Source organism: Centropristis striata, chromosome 20, assembly GCF_030273125.1.
Source record: "Centropristis striata isolate RG_2023a ecotype Rhode Island chromosome 20, C.striata_1.0, whole genome shotgun sequence".
Classification (NCBI taxonomy): domain Eukaryota; kingdom Metazoa; phylum Chordata; class Actinopteri; order Perciformes; family Serranidae; genus Centropristis; species Centropristis striata.
The window spans coordinates 16,991,302-17,008,066 of record NC_081536.1 but is presented as its reverse complement, the minus strand read 5'-3'; the positions used below and the strand labels follow the sequence as shown (position 1 = coordinate 17,008,066).

The 16,765-nt window shown below is 39.0% G+C and overlaps 3 protein-coding genes across 4 annotated transcripts in view; all 3 read right to left on the bottom strand.

The window, feature by feature from the left end:
* ctbp2a (C-terminal binding protein 2a) overlaps window positions 1–1,807 on the bottom strand; it is a 71,656-nt gene extending 69,849 nt beyond the window's left edge. For both annotated transcript variants that reach the window (XM_059359104.1, XM_059359103.1), the window contains exon 1: window positions 1,530–1,807. The gene's annotated coding sequence lies outside the window, so the exon portion shown is untranslated. The remainder of the gene's footprint in view (window positions 1–1,529) is intronic.
* A 9,159-nt stretch (window positions 1,808–10,966) lies between these two features.
* Window positions 10,967–12,146, bottom strand: tex36 (testis expressed 36). Its single transcript, XM_059359917.1, has 4 exons — window positions 11,977–12,146; window positions 11,739–11,879; window positions 11,488–11,562; window positions 10,967–11,392 (listed from the first exon to the last, which is right to left on the bottom strand). The coding sequence occupies exons 1-4, from the start codon at window positions 12,022–12,024 to the stop codon at window positions 11,072–11,074; spliced, it is 585 nt and encodes a 194-aa protein (XP_059215900.1). The 5' UTR covers window positions 12,025–12,146; the 3' UTR covers window positions 10,967–11,071.
* Window positions 12,147–12,438: 292 nt separating this feature from the next.
* si:ch1073-143l10.2 (uncharacterized protein LOC565165 homolog) lies at window positions 12,439–15,769 on the bottom strand. The gene is made up of 7 exons (XM_059359582.1): window positions 15,513–15,769; window positions 15,363–15,426; window positions 15,164–15,248; window positions 14,747–14,820; window positions 13,899–14,150; window positions 13,686–13,813; window positions 12,439–13,133 (listed from the first exon to the last, which is right to left on the bottom strand). The coding sequence occupies exons 1-7, from the start codon at window positions 15,598–15,600 to the stop codon at window positions 13,060–13,062; spliced, it is 765 nt and encodes a 254-aa protein (XP_059215565.1). The 5' UTR covers window positions 15,601–15,769; the 3' UTR covers window positions 12,439–13,059.
* Window positions 15,770–16,765: the final 996 nt, after the last annotated feature.

Genomic DNA, 16,765 nt, shown 5'->3' with positions numbered 1-16,765 from the left:
ATCTCATCCTGCATCGGTGCACTTGCTCCCCCCCAGCTTGCCTCTCCGCTATCTGTCGTGTTATAATACAGCAGAAACAAACAAATGAGTCCCTACACAAGCATGTTGTACAGCAGATCAGCCATGTACAACAGTGCTCTCTACAAGCACAAATCATGTTCGTAATCACAGCACACCGACTCCACCAGTCACCAGGGAATATCTGTTGAGGCAAATGAGACTCCTGATTTCCAATACAAACACATGAGCACACACACTCCACACATCAGCAGTGATAGCTACCATCAAGCACAAGCCGTATGCATGATATCATAAATATTAAAGCACTGGTTTTGCATTTTCTTGGCATTTTTCCTCCTCTGCAATAAATCAAAAGGCCTGATAGGAGCTGCCATGTACATTGCGATGCTGCCTGTGATGCGTTTGCCTTGGGAGGCCAGCTTTTCATATCTGAACACATGCAGGACACAAAGACGTGAGAGGAAGTTCAACCCCCAGCGGAGTTGAAGGCGGCGGATGAGGGGAGGGATAGGGAGGGTGGTGGAGCAGGTAGGAAAAAGGAAATCCCTGTAAGCAGTGACAAACTTATCAGTACTGTATCTGTTGCATCAGCAGCAGCTTTAGACACTCCATGTGCTCTTGAGATGATCAAATGTTCTAATAAACGTCTTAATTGCAAACATTGTAAGGGTGCAGGCCACGGCCTGCATATCATTAACAAAGGCCTTTTCTCCATGGGCAGGCTCCACTCTAAGTTCCCCTGCCTGTTGTGACAATGCCCACAGGGGGAGAGCAGATGTCCGTTGCCAGCAGCACATCTGCATACAGCCTCAATCCCCACCCCTTCACTGGCCAGACAATGGAGCCGCCCTCCTCCTCCTCCTCCTCCTCCTCCACTTGAATCTTTCTTCCACTGGAGCCTCCAAATGCAGTAAAAAATAAAAGAAGAAGAAGAAGAGTTGGGAACCAATGCCCACTCTGCTCTGTGGGTCAAAACTGTGAAATCAAAAAGAATTATCCTCTAGTTTTAAAATGTACAGGTGCTCATATGGATGCCTGATTGGGTCACTAATTAAGCACTCATTAATTAATAGGCCACAGATGACAAGTGAAGTTCAAACTGGATGTGTTTGGTTGTGCACGTTAGCAAGAAAAAACACTTGTGCCAAACTTTTGATCACACTCTTCTACATCAATGCAAATGTATTTTTGAAAAGGAGCTTACCAATATAAATAAAAAAGAATCAGTCACAACTGCATCTTTAATATGTTCACCATTACCTTGTAAGCGCCGAGCTCATTAGGAACTTAATAAAGCCTATTCCCACATCACTATGAAGTGTATCGGCTAATGTCTACTCCCACCCTCTCTTGTCCCTCCTTGCTGATGGCGCAGGGACACATGGACAGCGACGCGAGTATAGCTTTTCAAAACTATACCCCGGTGGAGAACACACTGAAATATTTCACACCACCTTTTTTTTTTTTTTTTTTTTTTTTTTTTTTTTTGCAATAATCTTGAATCCTACCTCGACTGGATGTTTACTGAGAGTTCAAACGTCGGCTTTGGGGGCTCCAGAAATAGCATCGCAGGCTACGCATTTCAAATTCGCTTGTTATCTCGGATTTAGATAATGATCCACCTTTAGATGACATAAAAACTTAATCCTGAACGCAACGGGACAATCTCCGGCGCTGGGGAACGGTGCCTGGTGTCGGTTTTACGGGGGGAAGTAGCGTCGGCTCTCGGTGTGCCTGGTTATCCTGCTGTTTACTTATACGCTTCATAAACACTCCTATTCTTTTCCTCCTGCCAGAATTGAGAGGTGTGTATCAGTTTGCTTTTCCTTTTTTTCTCTCGCTTTTTGAGTGAGGCGGAGCCTTTGCCCACTTCTCCCTCTCACACACACACACACACACACACTCTCTCACGCACACGTACACACACGCGCGGAGCGGATTCGCGCGCGCACACACAGCACACAGGAGACTCTACTTGCAGTTGATGGAGATGGGACAGTGGGAAATTTCGAGAAAGGCGATTTGTAATTGTGATATCCGTCCTTATAGACTCGATCGCTTTTCTTTTCTCCTGCGTAGTTTGAAGCCAATTCAATGCAATTGGATTTTCCTTTTTTAAATAGCCTATTATTTACCAAAAACTTTAAAGGACAGGTTAAGACTTAAATCTTAATGCAAACTCACATAGGCTACCCATATGAAGACAACAGCTACTGAATAAATGGAAATAATTTGGTGGTTTTGGGGGCCTTTTAACTTGACTTGAGCCACTTCACAAATATGTAAATTTAGTGGTGTAGTGATAGTTGGTGAGGCGAGTGTAGGCTACTACTACGAAGATGGGTAGGTTATTGAGAAGGAAGGGGATACACTCCTATATTTCAATTAGGCCTACTTTTTGGCTGATATGTGGGTATACTGTAAACTGGAAGAAAAAGAGGTGTGTATACCATCCACTACACCACTGTGTAAACTGTTACAAAACATCCTCCATGATAACCACTAAGTCACTAGGATACCGAAACTAGCACTAAACAGGAAGTCACTCTAGCATCACAAATTTTACCTTCCACATTTAGATTTTTTTGGCCAAACAATAATAAACTTAATTGCCAGTGCTTTACAAATAAGCGTAGTTATTTATATACTGTCTGCTTACATAGACAATGTTTTTAAGGGTCAAACATTTTAAAGTAGGGACATTTTGTTAATGTTGTGCTGGCATAGTTAACCTAAAAGATGCTACTATGTCATTTAGCTAATATTTTTACCATAATGTTTTGTAATTTCATTCTGTTCAGGTAGACTTTCAGACAAAAGTCAGTTCAGTTAGACAAATGTCTACTTATACATGAACAGTTAATTGAATAAGTGAGATATGGAAAAAAATAACATTAAGAACATTTTATAGACTTTCTTTTTAGTGTCTGGTCACTGTTTTCAGAGGGGGGTATGTCTATATGTTGTGGGCATGGGTGTAGAAAAAGAACTGGATCCAGTGTTGGAGGTGGGCTCTGCTTATTTCTAATGAAATTTGCCTAGTTGTGCATGAAGTCAAAAAAGTTTGACTTCAGCGCATTAAAAAATACATGGATCTTCCACAGCTCTTACGCATCTATTGGGCCAATGGAACATCAAACTAAAAGTCAACGATTTATTCTTATGGCTCTTCTAGACTTTCCAGTTGTTATCGGACAGAATAGATCATTTCGCATTGGCTGTGAGACTTTGTAAAAAAAAGTATCTGTTGATTTACAGTCATTTCTTTACTAATGTAAGTCCCAATGGCATCATGTGACTGACCCCGAAATTGTAATTCCACCATTTCGCCACTGTGTCAAATTGGCATGAAACCCCGGCGCTCTTCATGGGGGCTTGGTTGCGAGACTTTAGAGTCATCCTCTATAATCTTGCCTACAGCCCTATCTGTAATTGTTCCTGTTGTACAGACGGATGACTAAATGCAAACTACATAGATAGATTTAGCTCTCAACTGCATGTTTACTCATTCATTCCTCCTCTTTATGCCACAGGTGCAAATTGCAGCGACTGCAGCTGTGCCTTGATGTCATGCTTAAAACATGCAATCTATATTCTCCCCCTTTTAGCTCCAGCCTCAGCAGTGAAATATTTGTGGACTCTTCATTTATTCACACAGCAGTGCTGGCCATATATAACACGGCACAGATGGCAGAGAGCATCTTTTGGATTTCCTGGTCACTTGAGTCTCACTTGCATACTTTTCCAACACTTCCAGCAAATCTTATTCTTTGAATGAGCTTTTCGCAAAGACAAAGTAAATCACCGTTAGCAATGGATGAATCATTTACATACCTTCTATTCTGTATCTCGCTGCAGCTTCTGTACCATGTGCCCTATGTGTGTGTGGTCCCAGGCCTGGGGGCTCTTGGCCCTGTCCAGAGTGCATCTTTCCCTGTGGTCATTTTGTCTCCAGCACAATGTAACTGCTGGGCATGAACCCAAACACTCCAAAGACCAACAGCAGCCAACGGGGGACACCAACTGAAGCATATGTTTGCAATGGCAGCGGAGGGGCTGGATGACAGGGGGAGGAAGAGACAGAGGAAACGATTTGAATCACTGCTGTGAGGTTTTATCTGCAAGTCAAAATCTGATTTAAATGAAGGCACCCCTTTCTCTCAAATACAGTAAACACTTAACACAAAGGCACTTAAAGGAATACTTCATCTGCAAAATCATCATTTGTATATCAATAACTCACCTCATGTTACCTTGAATACTTGAAAAAAAATGTTTTTCTCATTGTTTGATGAATTGAACTAATTGGGGACTGAATTTAACAGAAAAACTTTGTCAAAGCATCGTCTACAAACTCTCACACGACTTGTGCAGTGTAATCCAAATCTCTTTTATCCAGTCATTTGCTCACAACTTCCCGCACACATGCATTTTTGCTATAATTACTGTAGTTATTTTTTTAAAACAATTCAGCATAAACTGTCTGACCAGGCCCCCATTAACTTCAATTAATTTATGGATTCTTTGTTCACTGTGGAGGCCTGTAAGAAAATCAAATTTTTGTCAAGAATTCAAGGCAACAGGGCAAGTAATAGATATATAAAAGATGATTTTGCATGTGAAATTTTGCTTTAAAAATGTGGTCCCCATACCTCTCTGTGAGGTCGCAGAACCACATGGATTTCTCCCAGGCTACGTCACAGTTAATGACACCATGGCATCTGACCAATCAGTAGAATAATAATATTAATAACTCAATGGACCTTGATTTGCAACATAAAAATGTAACATTTAGAAAAAAAAGTCACAAAAGTAAAAGGCTTGTAATATCCTCCAGTAGCACTTGGTTGAGTTGAAATTTTCAAATTCCAGGTATTTCAATGAGTGCCCTATAGGCTAAATATTAGAGTTCTTCCAAAATCTGCTCTATTGTTACAGCTTTAATCCTACAAAAGCTGTGTTTGTTCATTATAAGCTTATCCTTTGTAGTGCTTATTATAGGTCACTGAGTGAATCACCTTTCTGTTCTTTATTTGACATTTCAAATAGCAGTCACATGATATATGTTATACTCTATGTACCCCTCCCTTTTATTTACTCCAGTCAGTAGCATAAGAATCTGCTTGTACTAAATCAGCACAGTCCTGAAAATGATTAAAATGTGCACCACATTAGGGGTTTGATATTATGATTCGCCTTTGTTTATACATTAGTTGTAAGAGGATGACAGTCAACACACACACACCTCTAATCTCTTCACTGTACAGTGGGTATTTGAGAGGATCAGTAGTGTGCGACTGCATATTTCTGCAGAGAGACATTATTTCTTCCCTCAATTCCTCCTGGCAGAGATCTGAGTGTTTGACCTTTTTAAAATGCAAAGCGATTCTTCTACTCCAGAGAGTGAACGGGAGGCTCATGATTGTGCTACTAAATTTGAGGGACTTAATGCAGTAACTCACAGAGAGGGAGAGCTGTTCTGCACCTGCTGAAGTCTTGACTTGGTTACGGGGATACAATAACACCTCCAAGGGTTATGTTAATCTTTAAAGACGGGTTATTCTTATGCTGCTCCACTCTTTACCTCATTTGAATGAATATTTCACTGCAACCTTGAATCAGTCTCTCATGCTTAAATCACCTTATTGGATAGCATTTCCTTTTACTTGGTCCTGCATTTGTACTACTACACTTGTTTAGTCTTTCGTCTTCAGTATCAAAATTAATTTAAAAAAAATCATTTACCCAACCATTCATTTATCTTTTATTTTGAATAAATAATCTGTCACTATTCAAAATAACCTTGTAAATGTCACCGTGGATAACCTTGCCGTTTCTGTGGTGACCTCACCTGTGGTTTTACATAAACATTTCACATTATTGCACATGTTTCCCCCTTTTCGAGAAAAGGGAAGTGCAGCTAATTTAACATCACTGCCAGAGCACTTAAAATTATCAGCAGCTAAAAAGGGGATATCATGTTATATTGAGAATTTAACAACTTATGACACAGGCTACATATGAGATATCATAATGAGAAGCTCACAGGAGTGTAATTTACATTTGATAATGATGTCAGATTGTGAAGAGTGTGCCATTGTACTGCATGCACCTCCTCCACTAAGTGTGCATACAGTGAAGCAGCAGAATGCCTTTTAACACCGGTTTTGAGATGGCATAATATGATTCAAACAAAGCCACACAATACCACTCTGACCACACTCACATCTAATTATATTCCACCGCATTAAGGCCTCTGACACATTCATAGCCGCCTTTAAAAGACACAGAGATGCTGTCATTGGCTTATATTTATGCTTCTAAATAGAATGCAAATGAAGCAGATTTACCCCTTTGACTGGAGAATAAGTGTGAAAACAGTTAATTAGACTTGTTGTGGGGTCTATGGATGCTTCCTCCTGCAGCAGGAAATAGAATACTGTGGATGTTTATGTGAGATGTTGGAGTGTTTTTCAAGGCTGACCATATAAACTGTAGGTACGGTATGTAACAGAGCTATAATATCATGAAAACAACTGCAGTCTCTATACTGTGAGCACAGAAAATATCAACTGAAACTGAATTTAAGCTTGTCTCTTCCAATAAAAAGATCATCTCAAATGTAACTAACTTCATTTGCTGACTTATTTTCCATCAACCTCCTTTTTGTCAATCAGAAGAGACAGTGTAAAGAAGCAGATTCTGCAGGGTGTGTGGTCCAGCTTCTCATCTGCAAATTGGAATAGATTAATCCATTTTACCTAATGAGCTTAAAATGCTGTGATGCTGAGGTTATGAAGGAGCAGACTTGATGAAACTAAGAGGTGGAGCTTCTTAAGTAGTGATGAAATACTTGGTAATATTGTAGAAATGTGGCATGCCAAAGTGAGCCAAGAAGTGTGTTTCCAAGTGACGGATGGAAGAGTCCATTCTTTTTCGCCTCTGCATTATTGCCCCCTTAACAGAAATCAACATCGGGAATCCAAAAGACACATTTGCTTGAAAAAGGCATTTTGCAAATATCTAATTTCATGTTCACACAGGACATAAATTAACCCAATCAATCTTTTTCACTCCTATTTAGCACATTTTTGCTGTCAATTTACAGCTACAACAGCTATGTTTACAATCTGACACAGTCCTGAATACAATTTTCCTCATGTATGCATGATAAATTCACCCCTCCTTGTATAAACTATTTTCTTGTTCCCTTGCGGGTGGGGTACTTCAACAGACTGCTGCTTGTAGGTCTTTGTTTACAACCAGCCTAATGTAATTATACTCTCCACCTACACACAAATTAGCATGCAAACTGTGTCGGAGGTTTGAAAAATACATGGAGGAATGTGATTTAGTGCGAGGAGAGGTCTGATCTTCCGAGGCGGCGTTTCTGCTCGATGCCATGATGTCAGACTGGCAGACCTCACAGCCGCAACATGGGAAGCAGGACTGCAGCTAACAGGCTCCAAAAGTACTCCATTTAAACACACATGTACAGTGCAGAGACACACAAATACACACCCACAGAGCTTCTTAGCTGTCGAGCTCTTATCTCCACTGAACAAACTCCTCGAGTGATGGGAATGTTCTCAGGATGTTATCTTGTCCTCTGTGGAAATGAGATAGCCAGCCACCTTTATCACCACCCTCAGACTCTGGAGGGCCCCTGACCATTACTGGAACAAGGACCACTAGGCTGCCAGGGGACACTAACCAACTGGCTGCCTGAAAAAAAGGAGACTGTAAGGGAATTGTAAGTACTGCAAGTGGAATGACTGACAGGAGATTGGAAGGAGTCTTATAGTTGGGTAGTTTAACCCAGCCAAGGGAGTCAACTATGTGCCTTGAAGGCTGTTTTGGACTTATTTGCACAGGAAGCTAAACAAAATGAAATGCCACACATAAGGAAGAGTCACACTGTGAGCCTTGACACCTTATTAAAAAGAATATAAGAAGAGAGGGAAAAAAATCTAAAGAAATCAGGGAAGCTAGACATTAGTTATAATTGGCAAAAGAATAAACAGGAAAAAAATCCTTTTGAGATATGTGATTTAACCGAAACATCTCCATGGCAACTCTCTTTTCAAGTCACCTCTTTAATGAATAGGTAATGGACAAAATGCAAAACACACAACTTCATAGCGTCAGAACAGATGCCAAAACTGACACGAGCATAAATAAAAAAGATTAGATTTTGTTTGACAAAAAGTGATTTTGCAGTGTGCACAACGGAGTGTGTCAAAACAGCTCAGCGGCATTTTTTTAGTTGTAAAGAAAACACACACAAACAAACTCACTCACACATACAATATACTAGAGCAACACAAATCTTCCTTCTGTTGCTGTCATTTTGACTGTCTGGCAAATCCACCTCTTGTTTTCAAAGCTTTTTTTTCCTCTAACAGGTGCAAAACCTCTCAACTCAACACATCAAAGAGACACATGCACCTGCGAATAAATCACAGCGAATGGTAAGAATCCAGACTAGGGCCTCCTAACACCAAAGAGGTAGGATTCAAAGTGTCTGATTTAATATTCATGAAGTGCAAGGCTTTGGTGGTTGAATGCTTGTTTACTGAGATGTGTCTTTTGTCCTTGGGAGAAGGTTTGATATTCCACCAAGCAGCTGTATTTACATTTACTTGGGTTTTTGCCTCTACATGTTTTATATATATATATATATATATATATATATATATATATACACACACATCACCTAACATGACACATACATCACACACGGCTATTGAGGAATGATTGATATGCAATTTCAGTATGCTCTTTTGTCCCCTGTGAAGTATTAAAAGCCGTACTGTTCTGACAGAGCTAATGAGCGTCTCTGATTATGAAGTGTTGGTGGCTTCCGTGCGGAGGAGTTGTTCAAGTTGCGGCAAGTCCAGAGGAAAGTGAAGTCTGCAAACTGCACCCACAGGGACAGAGGTGGCAGACAACCAGTCGAGACCAGACAGAACCAACTGTCAAACACAAAGCACAGGTGTTTCTCATAATAAACACTTCTTTTCCTCTTGTCAACACCCCTGCACCTCTTTTTTTTATTTTTTAGATTAATTCAGATATTTTCTGTGCACCAAATGCTTTATACTGTGGGTTTCTGTTTCAGTGATATGGCAAAGATAGTGTTAAAATAGAGCTGGAAACCTTTTTTTTCCCCCTCCGTGCACCTGCTTCTTTCTGTTTTATCAAAGGTATGGTCATTATAAACCCCTCGCCCTGCAGCTCATGCACCTGCAACAAGGAAGGAAGTAGTTTTTGGCAGCAATGATCATCTCAAAGTGAAATCACAAAGGGCAGCAGCTCCAGATGGATGTCTCACAGCTTTCTTCTATTGCTATACAAAAAGCAAGAAATGTACGTCACCTTTTTAAAGTGAAACAAACTCCTACAAGGTCGGCGCTGTATGTGGATCAGCTAATTACCACAGCTGAAAGAAAGCTTGTGAGAAAAACCCATCTCCCCGGTGGGTACTTAAAGAAAGAAAGCAGCTGGTCAGAATGTACTCTGGAGAAAACATCAGCTATCGGAGAAAGTGGTTGGGGATACTCTTCACTTAAGTGCATTTCTCTGAGCAGTGTTGTCTGTTATTTGCTCCCACGCTTTCTCTTCTCTTGTAGGGGCGGCACACACACATATCCATCCCTTTCATCCCCAGGGGTGAAACAAACCCATGCATTATGACTCAAATCAAGCTTAATTTATTTCACATGCTCTAATTTAATGTCTTCATGTTGATATGCATTGAATAAAAATAGCTGGATTATTTTTCTAATTATTTCCCCCAACGTTTTCTCCAGAGCATGCACATTACACAGGGGTTTTGATTATTTCATTTCTCACACAACTTGGCTGTTGAACAAGTCAGTGATCATCAGCCCAACTGATAACCCATGCAGACCTGCTGCCCTCTGCTGGCAAAACTGGAACTTACCAACAGTTTCTCACAGGGCTCTCCAGAGGCCCTGATAGAAGGGAAATCATGACTAAGATTGTGTTTTGTGTTTGCTCCTATTTTCTCACAAAAGAAAAGTCCCATTCAGATGAACCCTGTGACTAAATTATTAACGCTGCATTCCTAATAGCATACTTTTTATTTTTTACATTAGTACACACTGCAGCTGCACTAACAAAGTACATACTGTTACATGCAGTATGCATGCCATTGAGACACACTACTTCATCATAATATCACGCCTTGAACTCTGCCCCTCTGGCTCATACATGCTGCGTGCCATGTTTAGAACTGTGTGCGGACAATTATTATGCTCTGAATTCCTTCTCCTGCCACCTTAAGAATGTGTCTACTGATATAATTTTAATCACAACTATTAATATATTTATAACACTATAAATATTATTCAACATAATTTAAAGGTGGGCTTTACACATGCAGTTCAGTACTATACAACCTTTAATTTAGCTGTTTAATGTCTGTGACTCTGCAGGGAGTCTTCTTAAAGTCTTATTGAAGATGGAGTTTTATGATGGGAGATCCATCAAAAGATGCTCTTGAGCTGCATTATGGGAAAAGTTGGATCCAGTGTTTTTGGAGCTTGACCCACACTAATGAAAAAAAGTCTGGATATATCGACCACTAGTGATTCTTCATTAACCTTTCTTTTTTTAAATCCGTCTTTTCTGCATTCTCCAACTTAATATAAGAGCGATGCCACATCACTGGAGGTTAGATGTTAGATGTTAGATTTCAAGTATGTTTGATCATGTGGATAAAAAAATATTTAAATACAAACAAATACAACTTAATGTCTTAAAATAGTTGGGTCAAGTGCAGATATATTATAGCATGGAATAAGAGTCCACTTGACAGTCTAATTGGGGTTGTTGTGGAAGAAAACATTGTAAGTTTTTTTAATGTTCTCTCTCAAAATACTCCAGAGCTATAAAAACAAGGGGAAATGCTAACTTGTGTTTTAAATTTATTTTGTATTTGACAGCTGGATTGTCTAGAAAGTTCACCATCTCCGTGCTATGCCCCCTCAATGTTGCCATCTAGTGCCTTAAATAAAGGAGTATCTTAGGCTTTGGATGGTGCTGAGCAGTTGGTAGCTGCCTGCACTTGCAGAGTCTCTGAGAGGTCGGAGTCGTGTCGTCCGAACCACATGAATTGGTACCCTGCTTGTGCCAAAGCTGCCTCTGCAGACTTCTGCTTGTGATTATGGGGGAACCTTCTGGTGCTGGTTGGAACATTAACAGCCTGCTTCAACGTGTAGTCAGTTTGGTGGACCGTGATGTTACCCCCAGTCTCATCAGGGCTGCTATGAGCTTCATCTTGGTAGAGGCGGAAGTGGGAGTTGTGCTGTCTGCGATTGTCAAGACATTGTCTGCGCCCCACACCCTGAAGTACACCAAAGTACATAAAAAATATGGTTTGCTTTCAAAGAAAAATATAGTGATTGGTGCAAACAATGCATACTGGCCTGAATTACTCACATGGGTGAAGAGGGAGATGTTGTCCTTTAAGGCATGCTTGTTGTCATGCTCAGAGAATGGATATTCTCTAGATTTCTGTAAAGAAAGTTATATTGGGAGGACAGCAGTGTAACAACTGAATACAGGGGAATGGTATACGGTGAGGAGGCCCAAGTGCTTTTATTGAACATGCAATGAAGCTCTGGGCCATGACTATACTGTGAAAAAAGGAAATCATGCCAAACGCTCTATTATGTACTGCTGATACACACCTGCTGAGTTTTCCATTTAGGATAGCGCTCCAAGTTCAAAGCCTGAGGCAATGATGATTTAACCTGAGTCAGCATGATCCCAGTGCTCGTACAAGCCTCTCGACTCCTCGTCTCATTTTCTGGTAAAACTGGATGAGCAAACTGAGAGGGAAATTAAAGAAAAGCTTATTACACAGTCAGGTTTGAATGTTATGATTTGTAATGACCTGATTATGTGTTGAAATGAAGAATTTCTTACCCATTTGCCATCATTGCTCACTGAAGAACACCGCTTCCCTTTTACCATTTTAATATAGTTTGAGAGTCCGCTGTGTAGTTTCAACAATACAGCACACACACACTGTCCGACATAACAACTAGTGCAAACACACTGGTGTCTATGGAAACATGCTGCTGCATGCACAAACAACCTGAAATGTGATCTCAATTTGCCATGGAGATGTGGAACTGGAATTCTGGCAGCAAAGGAAATTACAAAAAAAGCATGTTTTTTTTAATAATAAATGATAACTAATTAAATGTGCAATCTTCCTGTCTTTCTTTTAATGTGGGGAAATTGGGGTCAGTTATATGTTCCCAGGGTCCTATGGTCCAACAACTTAGGACAACTTTGCTGTCAAAATGTGTGTGTTTGAGAAGTACAAGAACACTTTTGTTTACAATCAGGAAAGCTTCATCTCATAGTTAACAAAAAACAAAATTAGAATATAAGTCTTTATTTTTCACAACACTGGATCTAGAAATACACATACATATATACAATAACACAGATTCATTTGCAATATAGTTTAATATGAGTTCTTGATTATACAAAAGTAATTTAAAAATGTATTAAAAAGAAAGCTTTAAACGTCCCAGGTTTTTTAAGTGCCTTTAAGTACTTTTTGACCTTGTGAGTAAAAAATGATTCACATGATTTTCTTTGCAAATGAATTAAAATCAAAATTTAAATAGACACATAGTCATAAGTGCCACCTTGACTGTAAAAAAGCATCAACTCCTGCAGTTTAAGTGATCAGAGCAGAGGTTGTTTCAATGCTTTATCCATTTAAATTGTACAACTAGAAGGATTTTTTTAATTCTTTAGTGAGAGGTGTTAATCTGGAAAAAAAATCAGATGTATAAATTAAGGGAGTGTAACTGGCATTAGTTGGGAAAAGAGAGATTTGAGGTATCAAATTAGGTCTAAATTAAGCTATACGTTTAGAGAATATGGTGGAAATTACATTTTTTTAATACATTTAAATTAGGAGACGTAGACTGGGGAAAACATACATAGAGGTAATCTTTGTGCGGACGTCTCCAGGATCCCTTGGGAATATTAGACTCTTGCTCCGGCTGAGACATGGTTGTGGTCTGAGTGTCCCTGGTGTGTATCTGTTGTATTATTGATCCCTGAAGACAAAATGAGCACAACAAAAAGGTTGGATTACATGTTTTAGGTTACGGTCACAAGTCCTTAGTCTTTAAAGTAAGCCATTGAGTAGGGCCCCATATTGATACCAACCATATTCATCTAAATCTAATCCAATTTAAGTATATCAAGTGTCGATACTGCGTAGTACTGGTACTGAATGTGTGAGGTATGGGATGTCAGTGTATTGTATATGCATATGAAGCAATGAATTGCCATTTGGGTGATCAGCTTTGAGCTGACTTGTAGTATTGTTTCTCTACAAGTCCACTGAGTTACTTGTTGAAGGCTAAATGGGCCCTCATGAATGCCATTAGTGCTTTCTGGATGACGATGACATTGTCTTGACCTCATCAACTCGACCCTCTTAATTAAGAAGGTCATGAGGACGCTCTTAATGAAGACTGTTGTTGCCTGAGAGGATCTGTGTTTGCAGCACTGAGGTGAACTAATGGCACTTAATGAAGAGGCAGCCATGCGTTTGCACCTACTACATAATGCATTAATATTTTGCAGAGAAAGCTGATTCTTACTCTGAATGGCTGACGTAGGCGTTTCTGTTTCACCACTCCAGGAACTCGTCGTCACTATGGGAACACACTCTTTTCTCATCTCCCTAGAGTCGAGGTGCTTCTTCAGCTCTTTGGCCAAACGTTGCCACCTGGTGAAAAGCAACAATGACTTAAATCTACAAAACTGTTATCATTCAGCTTGCTTTTTAAGTCACACAGAGATCACACTCTTACCGTTCCTGTGTGTCGTTGTACTTATTCAACCGCTCTGCCTCATCTCTCTTCTCCTCCATCCATCGTTGCAAGAGTTCTTCTTTCTCTCTGCAGGCCTGTGCCAATGCCTCATTTAGTCCTTTCTGCTCTGCTCGCAGGGCTGCCAACTCTTTGGATTGACACTCAATGGTGAACTCAAATTCATTGAAGGTCGCCTTCAGGGTGTTGCTCCCTTTAGCCAGAGTAAGTGCCTCTTGACGATAGTGGGACACACTGAAACAGACAAGGAATAAATCAGTGATTAAGTGTACTTTTGATCACCTTGTGGTGCTGTTAGTCTAAATGGTTAGATACTGGATTACATCTCACAAATTCTTCCACTGAAACTGAAGAACACAGTGGCTAAAGCTGCATTTATGATTCTTTATCGAAGTGTCATGTAGCACCATGGGTGTGATACTTTTCCAAGTCATGTTCTTCCTTCATTAAATGCACAAATTAGTCATATTAACACACACTGTTTACTTTGTAACATGCATAGGGAATGTGGGAAAGTTTCTTTGAAAAAGTTCACAAAATATACTGTAAACTTAGTATTTCTTCAACTGTTTGATTATGTCCGCTCGGTGCAAGACACGATTCAATTCAGGATGCAAGCTAAATCTTGTATTTTTCTTTTCTTTCCTCCCTTATGTTATTCTTTCTTTTTGTCCTACTCTCTGACTTAGGGAAAAACTGTGATTTTTTTCTTGAGGGGAAAAGAGTTGCAATATAGTGAATCCCCATTAATTAAGACCCAACAACCAATAGGTATTTTAGGATTATACTTTATACTGATGGCAAGTTGTCCAATGACTACTTGAAATTACCGTGACTGCCAGTACTGCAGTTCAGCCTCTTTCAGATACAGGACGGTGGTCAGGTCAGAGACAGTCTGAGACAGCTGGAGAGACAAAAGTAAAGGAAAAAAATAAGTAATGATTTTTTTGAAAAAGGTTAATGCAGCAAGACACTACAGGCAAAACATTGTTGTTGTTTTTTCATGTATAGGATAATTTCAGATTTTCTGACTATCTTGCTTCAAAAACATTTCTCCTTTCAGACTAGAGGAAAGAAAATATCCAAAGTAAACATTTAGTATGTTACTCAATTTGACTATAAGTGTCTGTAGATTTCTCCAAAATTCACCAAAAGTTAAGATTTTCTTTTTATCGGATGCATGCATGAGGTTTACAACAAATATTAACTCAAATTGCTCCTGCTTGTAAAGCAAAGCATTTACCCACCTTTTCTGCCAGGTGTTCACTCTCTCTCAGTAGGAGTTGAAGAAGTCTGGTGTTTTTGCCAACTTCAAGTCCACATCTTTCCAAACTTAAAATAGAAACCAGGGAGCAGATTTAAGAAAAAGAAAGAAAAAAAGATAACAAGAATTGACAATCCAGGTGATCAGAAAGGCCAAATATGGTGAAATTCTTCATTTCTGACCTCTTAGACTGAACATCATCCAAAATTTGTTTGCGAAAATCAAAACGTTCCTCCAGCTGAGACACTAAAAGAAAAACAAACACGTGATCAAGTTAAAACAGTGAAAATATCATCGTTAAAAAGGCTTAAATCGGGAAATATTAACCTTACAGGTCGTGAAGACGCCAACAAATGGCACTTTCTCTGTTTGGTCTCTGTGCTGCAGTTGAGCGCGCACGTGATTTTTCCAGCTTCTCATTGTAATAAAAATAAATTTGTTTCACGGTTCCAGTAATTGTCCTGAAACGGCGGGTTTGGATGGCAACAGTTTCCGCTTCCACGTTATTTTGGGTCGATTGTTGAAGCAAAGCCCTCAGCACCAGAATTAACTGCCTGAAGCAAAGTTTCACAGCTCCTCCCTGTTCAGTCAGCTGCTTCACATCCCCCTGCTTTACATAAATGCTGACCGTGAACCTGTCCCAATATAATATAATATAATATAATATAATATAATATAATATAATATAATATAATATAATATAATATAATATAATATAATATAATATCATATCATATCATATCATATCATAAAGTAAGAACTAATAATAAATAATAAATTATACTGTGATGTTTGGTTTTGATACGTTTGGAGGTTTGAATTAGTCATCGACTAATTATAAGCTCTATAGGCATATATGAGGTTTGACATGAAGTAAGTATGCCTAAATTCTTACGGCTAAAAATCTTATGTTTTATTGTCATCCCAACTTTGGAAAAATGTATTGTTTGGATTCAGTGAATATGGAAAGAAACATGTGCTCACAATTCTATTTAATTCATTTACGTAAAAAAATATCAAATATCTATTTGTGCAAAAGCTATTGAAACGTATAACCTCTGTAAGCTTTACAATGTTTTTAATATTTTTTTCTTAATTATTTGTATTAGTATTTTCCTTGTTTCACATCCTTTAATCCCCCTAGTGTGCTTGCAGGCTTATCAATATGCAGGGTTTGTAAGACGTGTTGTACATTTGTTGGTACAATAAAGTTTGATGGAAAACATTCAATTCACATTCACATCAGTTTTTTTAATGTATTATATGACAAATGCCAATCAAGTTAATCTGTTCAGATATTAAAATCACTTTTTTGTGCAAGTGAATGAGCAGAAGGATCACTACACTGTCATAGTTAAACTCAATTAAAAACGATATTAAATAATGTAGTAAAATTCCAGAATAAAAACAATGGAAAGTTCTCAACATTTCTAGAAAGAGGTTCTGTCGGCTCTGAAAGTACTTCCGGTTCATATATTTTGCACAATAACTGAAATATTTTCCGTGACATAAAATATTATTTAACTTTTATAATCTTTTTATTCGTTTAAAAAAATATATAGTATTTTTTGATTGTCCAAGTAAG

Bases quoted from the DNA above. Each gene is read 5' to 3' on its own strand.
- tex36 (XM_059359917.1), bottom strand. From the start codon at position 12,024: ATGGTAAAAGGGAAGCGGTGTTCTTCAGTGAGCAATGATGGCAAATGG. The intron at 11,880-11,976 runs GTAAGAAATTCT...TTTCCCTCTCAG, and splicing joins TGAGCAATGATGGCAAATGG to TTTGCTCATCCAGTTTTACC. The intron at 11,393-11,487 runs GTGAGTAATTCA...GGTGTACTTCAG, and splicing joins ACATCTCCCTCTTCACCCAT to GGTGTGGGGCGCAGACAATG.
- si:ch1073-143l10.2 (XM_059359582.1), bottom strand. From the start codon at position 15,600: ATGAGAAGCTGGAAAAATCACGTGCGCGCTCAACTGCAGCACAGAGAC. The intron at 13,814-13,898 runs GTAAGAGTGTGA...GCTTTTCACCAG, and splicing joins TACAACGACACACAGGAACG to GTGGCAACGTTTGGCCAAAG. The intron at 13,134-13,685 runs GTAAGAATCAGC...TTTTGTCTTCAG, and splicing joins GCCTACGTCAGCCATTCAGA to GGATCAATAATACAACAGAT.